Genomic DNA, 17,452 nt, shown 5'->3' with positions numbered 1-17,452 from the left:
ATTTTAACTTTTTGAGTCCATGATACAGACTTTCAATCTAGTTCTGCAATTTTAAAACCAAGACCTGAAAAACCTACATGCTATGGTAACACAGATGTAGTCCTGCTGAAGTAGCAACAGGGCTTTCTGGGAAGGGCTGTCCTGCTAGCTCTCCACAAAGCAAGAGTGGATAAAGTCCTATTGTGATTCCTTACAAGCTGCTCTATATTAACGTCCAAATGGATGTTTCTCATGTTTTCATGTTACATCTGGGCCTTGATATTGAGGTTCTATTTGTATCAGATTTCATGCCAGAAGATTCTGCCTACTTAGTTTAAAATTAGGGAGAGCAACTGGAAAGCAACTCAGAGGGCCATATACTCAGGTGCACATATCCATCATTGCCATCCAAGTAAATATCTCCCAAAATACCTCCACTGTCTTTCTTACTTATTGACATTTGCAGACTAGTTCTTGAAACTTAGGTACCAAATCCACTAAATAGGAACTACATAAAGTTTTTCATTATAAGACAGTGAACATTAAAACAATAGAATGAAGCAGCAGTAGCTAATAAAAACACAGTTTCACTGCACATCACATCCTGCACATTCATCAACCTTTTTTACAAAAATCTTAATATGCCAAATGATTGATACCAGTGACCATTTTAATTATTTAAGTCATCTTAAAGAGCAGAAGTGCTACCAAACATATTTTAATTCATAAAGTGAACTATGATCCAGGTTCTTACAAGAAAACATGTGTTTTAGAATGCAGCACTGGCTTCTTTGTCAGACTAGTTTTTCCAATTACATTCCCCAGAGCTCAGCCTGTTTGCGTTCAATGCCTTTCAAAAGGTGACTTTCTAAGCCATGTTTTCTCCCAGTAATTAGAAGTGTTTATCTTAAAGCCCATTCGGTTTTAGTGGTGAGGTTAAAGGCTGTTATCCACATTGTTATTGAATCTCTCAATTACAAGCAATAGCATTTCACCTCCATGCAAAATATTAGTCGATTAACAATCCCCTCTCTGCATTCATTTGGGAAATCTGCTCTGCTTGTGATGACGAATGTGACAGGCAGGGAGTAATCATAGACATTGGGTAATACCTTTAAGCCTTGCCACATCAATTAAAATTCTAGCTCTGTACCTTGCAGCGGGGGTTTGGTCTGCAGGGTAAATTCTTTTTTTTTTAAATGACATAATGCAGATATTAGCATGGATAACTGGTAAGAAAAACATATCACAACCCCAACCAGAAACGTCCACAGAAACAGCTACCCTGCTTTTCCTGAATCTTTTATATTGTCTGTTTAAGGGCAGAAAAGGAACCTGGCATTGTGATCAACTTTCAGATTAGATTTATGACTCTGACATAATAATTCTGTAAGGAGGAAATTGTAATAAATATTCCCAAATTGCAGAGTGTTATTCAAATGTCATGACTGCCTCTTTCAGGTCAAAGATATTTAGGGCACTGAATGAAGCCAGAAACTGGTAGGTCACAGGAGGTCTGTGGATGGGCAAGCCTAAACGTGATTCACCTAAACTTTCTGAAAAATGTCTTTTGTGCATTTTGTCATACAGTTTATCATGATGGGCATGCTTCAATTTTAATTCTATGAAATCAAATCTCCCACTAAATGAGAAGAGCTCAAAAGCTGAAAGAAGAGTTGTAGCTGCTGGAGTTTTAGTGTTCTCATACATAAAAGTGTTTTCTTCAGCTGGCCCATGGTTTATTTGCCTCCTCTTTGCTCTCAAGATCAAATCTGATGTAGCGGGGGTCAACAGTTTAGTCAAATTCGCATCTTTGATGTCCTAGATTCTGAAAACTGGATCATCTCTTGTTTTGGTTTCAGCCTTCATCGGTGCACTGAATCTCAGTAACCACAAAACAAACTAACCATTTAGGAAAATGTGACTATCTGTATTTTGTCAAATGGAATAGTCTCACTTCTTTAGGACAAGTCAAATCTTTAGGGCACTTTTTGGTGTGCCATCTGAATCTCATTTCTTTGTGTAGTACATTATAATACATAAAGTATAACTTAACAATTTAAGTGTACTGTGACATTATGCCAGCAGTGGATTTATAAATGTGTAGCTTTTGTTAGGTTTCCAAAGATGGGAGTGTTGAGAAGCCAGATGAATATTGCATAAAATTACTTAAATTGTTATTTCCCACTAATTTTAATATATTAACTTTTGTTGAGAACTAAAATGGAAGTGTATTCTTTTTATCATTATAGCTTAATAAGGAAAAACCAGGAAATTTTTATCCATATTTTCATTGATTCTGTAACCCAAAAAGACACTTTTTAAGGCAAGGAGCATTTCTAAGCAGAACACAAGTAATCAGAAATCTGAAGGACTGTTTCTAATACTGGACACATAAAAACATAGCTCACTTACTGTCATGATGAGCCCCTTTTCCTGGAAGTATTTAACCAGTGGAGCAGCATTCTGCTTGAAGTTCATGAGTCTCCTTTGAGTGGCTTTGAGATTGTCATCGGGACGCCCCTGTTGTTCTGCACGCCTCATTAGCCTTTCTTTGAGCTTCTGACTAGCGCATGCCAGGAATACCACCAAGTCGGGAGTGCAGATCTGTGGAGAGCACCAGACAGCAAAAGTCAGTCAGCACACAAAGCAGCACCAGTGTGGGTGTTGACATTCACCTCCTCCTACTTCGCTGCCAAGCAGCTAAACCTCCAGATTTCACCACCATATCTCCAGGGCTTCTACTCCACACAAGACCAGGACCTTTACTGTCCAGTGTAAATGGCATTTCCCAACTCACTTGTCTGTAGATGATAGTCCTTTGTCTCTCAGAAGGAAAGGAAAAAAACTACTTTTGTCCATGCTTCTGTAAGGTTGAATTAAAAACAATATGGACCAAACTTCTTTTTGGAAAAGAGACAATCAATGCAACACAGATGTTCTTTATAACAAATGCTACTATTAATATGATTACAATTTGTTGCCATTTAAAAAATTATTCTGTGTCAGGTTACACCACCTTCTCATGGTATTGTCAAGTTTTATAATAAACTACAAGGTCAATATTATCTTTATCACACAGATAAGTAAGCAAGGGCTCTGAAAAACCAGGTGCATGTTTGAGATGACAGAGATAGTAAAGTAAGTTTATGTTTGAACCTAGGTCTGTTTGACCTAAGGTCTCTGTTTCCTTCACTATCACTAAGTTCAGAAGTGCTTCAGAAATTTCTGAAAATACCAAGGAATGAAATGAAAGCAATCACTGAAATAGTTTGTATTGGACTAAATTATATTTGAAAGGTATCACAAGTAGATGAAGTGAATGTAGTTTATAACTGGGCATGGGACAAAAAAATGAGGCAGTTTTACATAGTGGCTTGAAGCAACATTCTCTGAAATAATTAATTGCAGATTCATGATAGGAATTTTTTGAGAATATCTCATAATCAACACCTATGTATTATTTTATCAGTTATGCAATTATTAATGATATGCATGTACTACCATATTGATTTAAAATATACATATAAATATACATAAAACAAACATTTTAGAGGATAGGCTACAATAACTTTTTTGCGTATAAGAGTAACATTTATTAATTTAGTCTGTACAACACATTGATTTAGTCAAATCAGAAAGCCTACTAAAGACTTAAATGAATGTATTTCACACCACAGATAGGACAGGACACTGCCTTCTGCTTTAAAAACAAAACCAACTCAGAAAATAAAAATAAAATGGCTTCAATTTTCTTTCCTAGTAGAGCACAGACCCAGGGGAGACAAAGCTGAGCAAGGACTCGTGCCTTATCTGATCAGCACCACGTTAAGGGTCAGACCTCAGTGGCGTGTTAGCCTTTTTGCTTTTAAGGCAATCATCTTAGGGTCTTTGTTATAAAAGTCAAACAAACTCCCAAGTCCTTAGATCTTCTCAGAGGCAGCCAAGACCAGTCTGGACACAAGCCACTCACTCTGTCACAGCCTTTTGAGCAATGGCAACATTTTCCAAAATTTTCCTTTTCCACTCTTCATTATCCTGTCAGATCTTCACATTGTGTCAAGTCTCTACCATCTTTTCTGTTTTCTTTGCTGGCAATTCAACCACTGTTTCTGTTTTTTTCTGTGGTGGAGTAGCTAAATCTCCAGGCTCTCTCTGAATTTGCTGTTCACTTTTCTCTAACTGCTTATAGTCTATCAAAAATGACTTTTTTTTTCTTAATACCGAGTGAGGCTATCATTTTGTTCTTATCCACTTTCAGCTTTAGAATCTTGCAGCAGCGGTGAAAAGCGGCCTGGACAAGTCAAGGTCCACTTGTGTCCGGGGAAGACTGGATTTGTAGTTTTGCAGTATCTTTGATGTCATGTTCACCGCTTCTGTACAGGTAAACTGTACTGCTAGGTCTCTGATCCCAATATTTGAATTCAGGCCTAGTAAACACTGAAAAGATTTCAGACAGCTTTGATACAGCTTCTTGTTCAAACCAAAAAGCTTAATTAAATTTTAATTAAATAAGCTTCAGCAGGTGGGGGTCCGCCAGCGCCAGGTGCAGGGCGAGGTGCTCTAGCAGTGCGGACCCTAAGGCGCCCACACTCACAGCTGAGGTGCGACAAAACCTGCGGCCGGAGGAGGCCGGACGCAGCGCTGACCAGTGACCCAATCATTTTTATCTAAACATTTTGTTCCCCAAGCAGCAGTTTGCCTTTTGTACTCTGGAGACTGCCTGTTAGAAAACAGGCTTTGGAGGCTGGGAGACATGGATTCCAGTTTATGTTGCAGGACTTACTAGTTGAGTAATGGAACTAAGGCTTAACCTAGCTAAGTCTCCGCCCTCATGAATCTGACTTCCTCAGCTATTAGCAAGATTTAATTAGGCACATGTGTTTCCTTGTAGGTGCCTGTTAGCCATGTTTATTAGCCTTTGGTTTCTATGAGATTGTGTGGTTCTGGTCCTTCTTCAGCCTCCTACCTTTTAGCTTTATTTCCTTTCCTCCTCAACCCCTCAGGAAGGCCATACCCCCTTTCCAAGGCTTGAACCCAATCTCTGTCCTCTCCAGCTTCTCATTTTCTCACTGTCCTTCCACTGTTCTGATTTGAAATCTACATTGTCAGCACTGACTTTCAATAGCACCTCTAGCCTGCAATATCAAGTGTCTATGTAATAGGTCTACTGGTATGTTTTTAATATTATATGTGACTCCATAAGACCAAAAATTAATCTTTCCACCAAAATGAAATGTATTTGCACAGTCACTGTTACATACCAACACCCTTTCTCTAAAGAAGCTTTAATATCATCTTTAACTGTGACTCATCAAACCTTGATCTACCCACAATCACTGTTGTCTATTGATTTTGTCTTTGAAACATCGTTTAGACTTTCCTTCTCCCTAATCTCATCACCACCATGTAAGCACAGGTGCAGGCTAGGGGATGCCATTAACTGTATGAATTTAGAATCAGAACATTCTGAGTTTGAGTTTGGGATCTGTCATCTCTTAGTCATTTGTCCTTGGAAAAACTGCTCAGTATGTCTGAGCTCTAGTTTTCTCAAGTGTAGAATAAGGGGGAACTCCCAACTCAATAATTTAAAAAATTCATATAAATCACTTTTTGATAAACTCAAAAATTTAGAAAATCACTTGTAAGTTCTGTGTGATGCATGATAAAGAGATCACCTGAAGCTAAGAATTTTATCAAATTTGGGGTTTGGGGTTTGGGGTTTGGGCCTTGGGGTTGGGGGCAAGTGCAGCTCCCTGCAATGTGGCGGCTGTGGGGGTGCCCCTGCTGGGTTGGACCCAATGCTGGGGACTCACGCCAAAGAGACTGCCAAAAGGCAGTGAACGAGTTCTTGGCCTCCCCCAGGGTGGCCAGTGCACCAAGTGGTGCCAGGCTTTGCCTGCTGGCCGTCCGGCGGTGAACTCTGGGGTTTTTAAGATATGTAGTTGCTGCCTGGGGACACCCATAACTAAGGCTAGTTTTAGTGTAGGTGAGAGGTGAATTCTAGGTGATTCCCAGTGACAGGGTCATGAAAGTTTCAGGCATGTGTGGAGACTGAGACCTGGTGGTTTGGAGGGAAGTATCCAGAAGATAATTTGGGTTAGACAGATTCACCAGCCCAATTACGAATACAGAGATGGGCTGTTAGCATAGAGCATCACTGATCGCCACACACCAGCCCACACCAATGCTATGGATGGTGGCCTCTTTGGCAGTGTTGGGTACCATTACCCAACTGTGTGGTGGAGTGGTGAAGTGGTGGAGTGGTCACATTTGGCAGGGTCAAGACTCTATCCAGCACATGAAAGAACTTGATCTGGGGGTAGACTCGATGGGGTTGTGTGGGCCCAACCTTGTGGAAATACAAGTCCCCCTGGTTAGCTTGCAAGCTGGGGTTGTGATGGACTAAGCTAGGTGTGACCATGCCACCTGCCATCACTCACGGGTATAGGAACCCACAACAGTCAGGGCAGGTCTAGGCAGCAGCACCTGAATGTGCATCCTAAAACAGGATGTGGGGTGGGCCGGGCTGCCACTGGAAGGGGGCAGAATGGGCAGGGCTGAACAAACCTTAACTCACAAGAAACAACAGACATCAGGTTGGAGCACAGGTCATGCCAAGTAGGTCCTTGCACCTACTGATTTGCGTGAGACGCTAAGCCACAGCATCTAAGGGGCCAGGAAAAGTGAGGGGCTCTGCCAAGTTGAGTCAGAGCAACCACTGGCCTGCACGTGATCTAAGGCTGGGAATAGGCCTGGTTGGGCAGCTAAGGGGGTATTCTAGCTGGGTTGAGTTTCCCACCAATGAGTGCATGGACTGGAATTGGGGCTGCGTTCTGGTCAGAATACGATTGTACTCTCACTTGGCATTAGTGCGGACTGGGAATGGAAGCACCAAGCCGGGCCAGACCCCAACACCATCTGGTGCTCTGGAGGACCAGGGGAAATGTGTGACAGACTAGGCTAGGTCTCAGCCCTTACTGAATCATGTGTGAGCTGTATGGGGGTATGTAAGAGCTGTGGCTGGGTTGAAACATCCAACAGTAAGAACCAGATCGGTTTGAAGACCAGTTAGGAAAAGCCACTGTTCCTGCTAGGACAAGAGGTGAACTAAGTAGGGTTGGCTCATGGACCCACTGGTATGTGCGAAATCTGGCACTGGGAGAGTTTCTGATGGAGGAGTCTGGACAACTTCTCTGGCAGGACACAGTCCCTGCAGGTAAGCGCAAGAAGCACAATAGGAAACAGCTCAGAACAGGCAATGGAAATTATCCCACTCGTGTACACATGGCATAGATGGGGGGCAGACCAGGCTGAACCTGTTCACATCAACTGCTGGTGAATCTGAGCACCAGAACAGAGTGTGGGTCGAGCCAGGTTTGGTTGCAACACATACCAGCACACATTAAGGAATGCCAAGGTGAGATGAGCCATACCAGATGTGGTTGCAGTGCCCAAACAGCACATGTGATAATCAGGAGGAGAAGGCAAAGCTGACAGGGGAATGTGGGCTCCCCTGCTGGACAACTACTTCCATTGGAAAGAATGAGTTGGGATGAGGGCAGATCAGACTAGGCAGGACTATAACACCTGTGGGCCTCATGTGAGCTAGATAAGGGAAGGGCCATGGTGGGCTGACTGTTCTGACTGGCGCAAGCTAAAATTAGAGTGGGTGAGGGTTGTTTGGGCTTAGCCACAGCATTAACTGGCAGAGGCTGGCACTGGGAGCTAATTCTGTCAAGTCAAATGCCAGAACCACCTGGAGAGTGCATAATCTGGGAGTGGGTGTGGCCTAGAAGGGAAATAGTGGGCACCTCCCTGGGGGTTACCACTCTCACTTGATAGCATGAAAACCAGGATCGGGCAGTGGTGGCTAGACAGAAAGGCACCTGCCGGTAGGTGTATGGACTGGATAGTAGGTTGGTTGGTTTGCACTAGGATTTAATGCCCATTGATATGTGCGAGAGCTAAATGGGATGTGGGACAGACTGGACAAGCCTGCTGCACATACTGGCAAGCATGGGAACCAGGGTAGGGGGCCGAACTGGTGGGGGTTATGGGGGGTCGCCTCAACTAGGCAGCTCCAACTGGTTTGCGTGAGGACTGAGTATGAAGTGGGCAGGATTGAGCTGGACTACAATACCCATTGGTTCACGTGGAAGACAGGCCTGGAAACAGAATGGACCCAGCAATCCCAACAACCAGCATGTGCATAAGCAGATTGGTGTGATGGACAATGTTGGAGTCTGTACTGGCAAACTTATGCAAGAATCAGGTCTGGGATCATCTCAGATGAAGTTTCTTTGGAGATCCCTCCAACTGATCTGCTGATCTTAGAACCCCAACCATGAACAGACTGTCAGCCAGTGGACTCTGAATAGGTTTCATTGCAATTGGAACTGCGAGATTGGCAGCAATCCAGAACTGATGAACTTTCAAAACTGTTGGAGCAAGACCCTCATAGTGTGCCTCCCACTGGGGATCTGGGGTGGGTGGGAGTTTGGGTGGAGCTTTTCCCTTTGTTTCTCCCCTAACCCCAGACACAGGGAAAAATAATATTAGTGTGGAAACAATGGTATTACCCTCTTTCACCCTGTAGCCCTTGACCCTATGTACCCTAATCAACTAAGTAAGAATATTAAAAAATAATTAAAAAAAAAGAAAAAAAGAATTTTATCAAGTTTTATAAAACTCCTATTTAAAGTTCAGCTTACTTGAGATGATAAAAGAAATTGTTTTTAAAATTCATTAAAAATTACCTAAGGAAAAAGACAGTCTTTGACAAATAAATTATAATGGCATAGTACTGTATTTGGTTAGGAGATATTATATAGTTATATACAGAGAAAAATTGAGATATTAGTTCAGTAATGAATGCAGAAAAGAGGTTTATTTTGAAGTCTTTGTATTTTGTGTTTAAACAAATTAGTTGGTTTATGCTAATATAGTTTGTGTTTTGATTTAGAAGGCATTGTGCTTCTCTCTAAATAGCACAATGAGGTTATAGGTACTTATTATTATTATTGCTATTATTATTGTTATCATTTTAGTGATTTTGTTACTTATTAGAAAGAGTTATAGAGAGGAAAAGAGGAAAAACTAGGGAGATAGCTTCCATTCACTGGCTCAGTTTCCAGGTGATCCTGGAAACCAGGACTCTGGAAGTCCATCCACATCACCCAAGTAAGTGCAGGGGCCCAAACCCTGAGACCCATCTTCTCCTGCTTTCCTAGGCACATTAGTAAAGAGCTGGATTGAAGGTAGAGCAGCTGGGACTTGAACTGTTCCTCATATGGGATGGCAACCCCACAGGTAGTGGCTTAGCTTGTTGCTTTATAATGCTGGCTCCCATTGGTAATCATATATTTGTAATCATTACCATATTTTACCTTAAATATTAGCTTTCCAAGGTTAAAAAAATGTTTATACTTTGAATAAAATCACATCTTAGTTATACAAAAAATTAATAGACATAGTGTTCTAGATTTATATATAAAAAAGCGGCATTTATAGGATTTTTGATCAATGAATGCAACTTTAGGTTTGATGACTGATTTTGAACTCAACTTGTAAAGTCATTTTCACTTTGTAATTTGTTGGTTTCCACTGGTATCAATTAGATAACATATGACTGGGAATAAAACCTAAAATGTAAAACTCGAAAGAACACAGCAACCACTCGGGATATTCAGCTGACTGGTTAACAGTCACCATGACCGCAAGCACACTCATCCAATTCCTAGTAACTCATCTACAGCCCCTCAATATGGCCTCTTGCTCTCCAAAAGTGCTGTATTTTAAAGGAAAATGTATTTAATTTTTTGGCTTTTTTTTTTAACCAAGCTTTAAAAAAGGGAAAACAATTCTGTGAAGTCCATTGGAAATTTTTCTTGAAAACGCTTGTAAAATTTTGAAAAGTATTATCAAACATATTGACTATCACAAGATCTTTGGCTTGTCTTTTCTTAGCCCAACAGTCTCAAAAAATATGTGCTGATTGAATGAATGAGCGAATACACAGATGAGAACAAAAGCTGAAAAATCATTTTTGTCTGCCTGATGATCAACTTCCAAATAGCTGATGCTGTTTATCCTATTCATTCATGTAAGTCAGCCTTTTCTTGTTGGGCCTGTCCATTAGCAACTCAACCTTGCTCTCCACCATAAAGTCCTTGCTGAATGAGTGTTCTGAATCATTGTGTAAACAAAGATGGATTCACCATCAGACTGCTAAGCGAGCTCATATTAATACTGTCTTAACTGTCAGTGTTTTTGACTGTTGGTGTATGAAGCTGTGTCATGGCCCATACTCTACAGGTCAGTTATTCTGGAAGAAACTAGGATAAAGAAAATTGAAGATCTCAGTTGCAATAAAAACAGTATCACAGAAAATTAAAAGAAGGACAGAACCTGGATACTGTTTAAAACACAGATGAACATCAAAACTGTTTCCTTCTCTCTTGAAAAATCATTTGAGGACTTAAACACATTAAGTAGAATGTCCCGTCTCAGCATTTCCTATGAAGAGGTGTGTGCCAGAGATCATTTCAGGTAGGCATCAGAAGACTGAAAAGGATTGAGAGGGCTCCAGATTGAGTGGTCTGGGAACAAACTCTGCTAGGGCATTCTGGGGGCAAGGTAGCAGTTGGCTTGGCCGAAGCCCTTAGATACAGGTGGTGTTCTAAGATAAGCTTGTGTGCTCATGGACCAGTCCTGTTCTCCTGCCTCTGGCACACTGTGATCTCCTGGCAGTCTCAGGGACTAGCTAGAAGTGGGAATGGGGATGTGACCTTAGACTACAGCCACATCAGTAGAGAAATCTGACAATCTAAGAAAATGAAAAACTACTAGGAAGAGCTTGAAGCAGTCACCCCCCTCCTTTATAGAGAAGAGTCTTCTGGCTCCCGGATTTTACTATAATCTTTATCTTGTCTCTTTTACTTGTATTTAGTTGTGTGTTCTCTCCCTCTTCAGCATGGTTGATGCCGGCCAGGTAATGGTGGTATGTATGACTTATGATGAAGGCTCCAACTGGGAACTTCTACTATCGGGCCAAAAATTACTTCTCCATCCTGTTTTCAGGGAAGAGGCAAAATAATTTCTTTCTTTTAGCCATTAAACTTTTATTAGTGAGCTAAGCTAGATCATTACCCAAAAGCAAGAGACTAACTGGCCTTCACTACCTTTAACTTGGAGATAATTTCTGGGCAGAGCTCTAACAGACTATTGGGGTAGAGAACAAATATTGGAGCACAAAGTCAAGGTCAATCAAGGAACAAATATTGGAGCACAAGGTCAAGGTCAATCAAGGAATTCCACTTCTGTTCCCATTCCAGACTTCTGCTTAATTTTTATCTAAACCCTAAAAAGTTGTATCATCAGAGTTTCTGGACCAGGCCTCACAAGACTAAATTCCATTTAGAATGATCACAAATCCTTATTTTATCAAGGCAATTAAGTGTGCTTAACTGCCAGCTAGACATAAATGGAAGAGAACTAGTGAACTAAAGATAGGTCAGAAGAGATTATCTTGAATGGAGCAAGGGATAAAAATCACAGAAAACATTCACACACAAGCAAAACAGACATAGGTGACATGGTTAGTAACTTCCAAATGAAGAGAGAAAATGAAGCAGCAGCAATATTTGGGAAAACAATAGTTAAGAATTTTCCAAAGTACTTTTCTGGCTGGAACCACAGAGGGTACTGAAGAGAAGAAGGTTCCTGTTGTGCCAGAGATCCTTAAGAAAAGAGCCTCCCCTCAAACACACACACACACACACACACACACACACACACACAAATTAGAATAGATAGAGAACAACAAAGAAAGCTCAGAACCAGACAGGAAACGGTCAGTGTGGACTCACACATACTTTACTAGGTAGGACACAAAGATTAGTTACTCCTCACTAAGGTATTGAAGATTTCTCTGCACACCCCTCCTAAAACTGTTCTGCACCTCAATTGTTGACATATGCCTTGTTAGAGCTATAAGCCAGTTTAGACTCTCCTAAAATCTGCCAAGTTCAGCAAAATTATGCTTTAACGCTATATAATGCTAAATACTATAATGTAAATAGACACGAGACAGCTGAATAGTACCCTATAGCCATTTTAAGGTGTATAGCAGCCAGTTCCTTGTATAAACTAAAATTGAAATGTCAATGAAGTAGTCACAGGATGTGGTTAAGAACTTGCATTTTTTTTAACATATTGGTTACTCAATACCATGTCAATTCTATAACATTGTAAATTGTCATTGATGTTATGTTGTGGCTTTAAATTGATCAGAATGATATTCTACCAGCTCTGCTTTCAGATCAGAGATGGTCTCCCCAAGAAACCATTGAATTTACCTGGACTATTAGATCTTATTAGATGCTTGTTAGATGCTGGACTCTATGCTTGGTATACGCTTGCAATGAAAGAATCTTGACTGAATTTGAAATGTAATACAGCAACAAGGTGAAGGAATCCACCATGAGGGGTAGGTTCAGCAAGGGGTTGGGGAAATCCCAGAGCCTATGAAACTGTGTCACATAATGCAATGTAATTTAATAAACATATATATATATATATATTATTAAAAAAAGAAAAAGCGGAGAGATTTTTGCAGAGGTGGAGATTAAGCTCGAGAAGTTTACCCATAATATGCTTTGAAAGGCAAGAAGGAAGCTGATCTATGAAAAATCAAAGCACCATCACAAGGAATGCAGGCAGATTACTGAACTGAAACTTGGATGGTGAGGATGGCCAGAAAGGCTGGCAACTTCTACTGACCTGCAGAACTCAAGTTGGAGTTTGTCATCAAGATCAGAAGCATCAATGGTGTGAGCCCCACCAAAGTCTGCAAAGTTTGGCAGCTTCTCCATCTTTGCCAGATCTCCCATGGCAGCTTGTGAAGCTCAACAAGGCTTCTATGAATATGCTGAGGATTGTAGAACTACATATTGCATGTGGCTACTCGAATCTGAAATCAGTGAATCAGCTGATCTACAAGCTAGCTATGGCAAAACCACCTTGATGGATAACATTCTGACTACCTGTTCTGTTGGTAAATTCAATATCATCTTCATGGAGGATCTGATTCACATGATTTATACTGTTAGAAAACACTTGAAAGAAACAAATGATTTTCTGTGGCCCTTCATGGTATCTTCTCCCCAAGGTGGGATGAAGAAAAAGACCATCCATTTTGTAAAGGGTAGAGATGCTGGCAATAGGGAAGAACAGATCAACAGACTTAGTAGAAGGATGAACTAAATTGCTATGGTATTTTTGTAATCTGGTCAGATAATAAATGTGATCCCACTCAAATTAAGAAGATATGGTTTTATTTTACACACATGGAATGATTGGAATTACCACCAATGGCAGTGCAGGGGACAGACTGGATGGGAAGAGGCAGATAGATCAGCTGGAAAAGTTAATTAGCCTCAACTGCCTACAATAATCAGCTCCTTATGAGTATGAGTCAAATGAAATACAATGTATAGCATGATCATTCTTAGTATTAGAAAGTGGAGAGATGCATTTGCGCAAGATAAAAGGACTCAAAAATTGAATTGGAGGGAGGAAGGTAAATGAGAAGAGTGCAAAAATACACCAGGGAGTGGGTGTTTAGGGGCTTTTTGCCGATGTTTTGAAGAATACAGAGAAGATGAATTTGAAAAACTCACTGCCCTGTCATCCAGGGACACTTACTATTAACATAAATAATATTCTTCCCACCCATGTGTGTCTATAATTTTATACTTATGTGTCTTGTTTTGTCACCTATACCATCACAATATTTGTGGTTTATTGAAAGTTTATCATGTGCCAGGTATTGTGTTTAGTGTTCTAAGATTGCTATCTCCTGTGTAGTTAATATTCCGTGTCCCGCATGGATGCACCTGGGTTTGCCTCACAGTATGACTCCTGTCTCTAGCTTCCCAGTGGTAGATATCTCTGAGCAGCGGTGATGAAGTAACTGAATTCCTGTTACCCCTACGGGAGAACTTGATTGTGGCCCTGGCCTTGGCCACAGTGCTCATTTGCAAAGTGAATCAGTAGATGGAAACATACACACACTCTGTACCCCCTGCCATTCAATAAATTAAAACAAAAGATTACATCTCTGCAATCAAATACATCAGTTCTTCCTACACCTGTGGAATGAGCCATGCTTGCCTGGTTCTAAGTGATCAGTTTTCATGCAATTTCACTAGAACATGTGATGCATGACCAATTAGAATGCAGAAAACAGCACTTATTGAGAAGTGGCCAAATGCATTACAGATATTAGGTGATGATACCAGACCAGCCAAAGGAATATTTTTCAGTGATTTATTAAGGCTCACCATTTTGCCAACTTCTATATCATCTCCTGTCTGTCTTGCCTCCTTACGAATATTTAACATTTAAATTAACAATATTGACAAGGGGACATCTTTCATTGTACACACACTTATAATATATACTGTTTTCTTTTTAAAAAAGCTGTAGTAATATTTACTGCATTTTTAAGATAAAATTTATTTATTTTCGGGCCTGTCGTGGTGGCCTAATGGCTAAAGTCCTTTGCCTTGAATGTGCCGGGATCACATATGGGCGCCGGTTCTAATCCCGGCAGCCCCACTTCCCATCCAGCTTTTTACCTTGTGGCCTAGGGAAGCAGTCAAGGACGGCCCAAAGCCCTGGGACTCTGCACTCACATAGGAGACCTGGAAGAGGCTCTGGGCTCCTGGCTTCGGATCGGCTCAGTTCCAGTCATTGTGGTCAGTGGATGAAAGATCTTTCTTTCTCACTTCCTCTCTGTATATCTGACTTTGCAATAAAAATAAATAAATCTTTTAAAAAACTATTTAGTTTTATTTTTATTTGACAGAAAAAGAGGGATGATAGCTATCTAGCTAGATAAATAGGTGATAGATAGATAGAGATCTTCCATTCACTGGCTTATTATCTTGAAGCTCATAATAGTCAGGACCTGGGCAGACCAAAGTGAGGACCCTGGACTCAAATTGGGTCTCCCATGGGGTGGAAGAGGCCCAACTGCTCCTCCAAGGCTGCACATCAGCAAGAAGATGGATTGGAAGTAGGATATCTGGGGCTTGAATGAAGCACTCTGCTGCAGGTATGAGTATTCCAAGCATTGTCTTCATCATTGTCTCAAGTCCCAGCCCATGCTGGCTGTTTTTACAGTTTCAGGTTAGCATGATTAGAAAGGATTCCTAAAGTCCAAGTGGTCTAAATCTTTATTTGACGTATTACATGGCAATCGATTTCCAAAAGAAAAAAAAAAACTACTGGAGGTAAATATGCGTTTTTATTTCATTTATTTTGAATGTATTTCCAGGAATGGGAAAGCTGCATCATAATGGTAGATCAATTTATAGATTTCTGAGAAATTTCGATAATGTTTTCCACAATGGTTGTATCAGTTTAGAGACAGCTCAATTCACAATAGCTAAGATATTGAATCAATATAGTTGTCCATCAACTGATAACTAGATAAAGAAAATGTAGTATATATGCATGATAGAATATTTTTCAGACATTAAAAAAATGAGGTCCTATTTTCTGCAATAAAATATATACAACTAGAAACTGTTATAGTTAGTGAAATAAATTTGACCCCAAAAGTCACACATCAAAGATCTTTTTTATTTGTGACAGCTAATATAAACCATACACAAATTTACTGTAGTTGTGTGAGATTGCTTATTTATAGCCCTTGTTTATATTCTTGTTGAAGACGGATCTTTTTGCTTTTTACTTGTTGAGCCCTCTGTTTAGTGAAACATTAAGCCTGTGACGATAAAGTATGTTAAAAATATGCTATTGAAAAAATTAAAAAGAAATGACAGTAAAACTAGTAAGAGAGTATCATTATATTTCTAGAATTTTATCTACGAACTACACAAGATTTTTTATATTAATATCAGATACATTATTTTTAAAAAAGAAGTATTAAAAGATATATTTTGGTTTCATTAAGTAATATACATCATACTCATATTTTTATTTTACAAAGCGAAAGCAGTGTCTTCTTTTTTTAAGATTTACTTATCTTTATTGCAAAGTCAGATATACAGAGAGTAGGAGAGGTAGAGGGGAAGATCTTTCATCCGTTAATTCACTCCCCAAATGGCCACAACAGCTGGAGCTGAGCCAGTCCAAAGCCAGGAGCCCAGAGCCTCTTCCAAGTCTCCTACGTGGGGGCAGGGTCCCCAGGCTTTGGGCCATCCTCGACTGCTTTCCCAGACCACAAGCAGGGAGCTGGATAGGAAATGGGGCTGCCGGGATTAGAACCGGTGCCCATATGGGATCCCAGAATGTTCAAGGTGAGGACTTTAGCTTCTAGACTACTGCGCCAGAGTGTCTTCTTCTTGACCTATCTATTTTAGACAAGCAAATACACTGGCATACTACACTCATTTAAATATCAGAAAAGTAGATGGGAAATTCTTAAAGCAAGAAGCACATTTTCAAACATCTTACAGGCATTTCTTGGAAGAAAATGAAATTCAAAAGTACACAAAATAGGAATTGCTACTGTGAGAATACAAAATAGATGAAGATTATGTGATAGCTATATTAATACTTCATGCACAGATGTATTACATGGAAATAGGCAAAAAGTCATTATAAGATATTAAAGGTTTTAATTTTTAAAACACGTTTCAATTTTGAATTTAGGTGTAACTTGCTTTTTATTTCACTTTGGTGTCATTCTAAACAAAAACTGGTATCTTTTTCTTAGCTATAAGCTACTTCATGTGACTAGAAGAAGCCGACATTTGTAAAGGAGAAGCATGCCTAATATAGCTCCATTTCACACTGATTCACATTTATTGCTCATCATTCCCTCAAACTTAAAGACTACCTCCAAAAAAGGTTAGAGAAGATTTAAGCTATTAACAGTTGGAAGAACAGTGCTGGTATTTCCCTTTATTCATTAAACACTATTGCAACTTTCATCTTAGCTTATCTCAGAATAACTTTTCTTCATATTATGAAGAAAAATGCTTAAACTGACCCTCAGATAATGTTTTTGGCTATAAGTGCAATCAAAACAAATTCTAGCCAGAATTGAGAATAATTGTTTAGGACATCTTGTTTTCAAGATTTCTTGGAAGCTCTAAGTATGAGAACCATTACAAGGAAGCTATTTTTCAGAAGCATTCATTAAATTTCTAGTATGTACAGAAAGCTGTTAGACGAGTTCATTATTCTTTCATTCACTTCTTTTTACCTTTTAAAATTATCTCTCAAGTAGAGCTCTAGCACTACCTGGAGACACACTTAGGGGTACACATCTGGACGACAAATTTATTGAGTATCTACCATGAGCCATACAAGATGAAAATGTTGCAAAAACAAGTATGACATAGCCTTTGTCCCCACAGAGACCTCACAATCCAACGTGGAAGGAGATCTACAAAATGTTATCCCAATAGAGCAAAATTACATGGGAACTACGCAA

General features: G+C 39.9%; 1 protein-coding gene and 2 pseudogenes across 1 annotated transcript in view; 1 reads left to right on the top strand and 2 right to left on the bottom strand.

Moving 5' to 3' along the window:
* Nucleotides 1–17,452, bottom strand: part of AK5 (adenylate kinase 5) — a 275,978-nt gene that overhangs the window by 205,332 nt on the left and 53,194 nt on the right. Inside the window, exon 6 of the mRNA XM_058658212.1 lies at nucleotides 2,395–2,586. Coding sequence (XP_058514195.1) covers nucleotides 2,395–2,586 — 192 coding nt within the window. The remainder of the gene's footprint in view (nucleotides 1–2,394; nucleotides 2,587–17,452) is intronic.
* On the bottom strand, nucleotides 3,949–4,476 carry LOC105941634 (origin recognition complex subunit 6-like; annotated as a pseudogene).
* On the top strand, nucleotides 11,688–13,245 carry LOC118758600 (60S ribosomal protein L7-like; annotated as a pseudogene).

Source organism: Ochotona princeps, chromosome 2 (genome assembly GCF_030435755.1).
Source record: "Ochotona princeps isolate mOchPri1 chromosome 2, mOchPri1.hap1, whole genome shotgun sequence".
NCBI classification, from domain to species: Eukaryota; Metazoa; Chordata; class Mammalia; order Lagomorpha; family Ochotonidae; genus Ochotona; species Ochotona princeps.
This window is presented reverse-complemented; position numbering and strand designations above follow the sequence as displayed.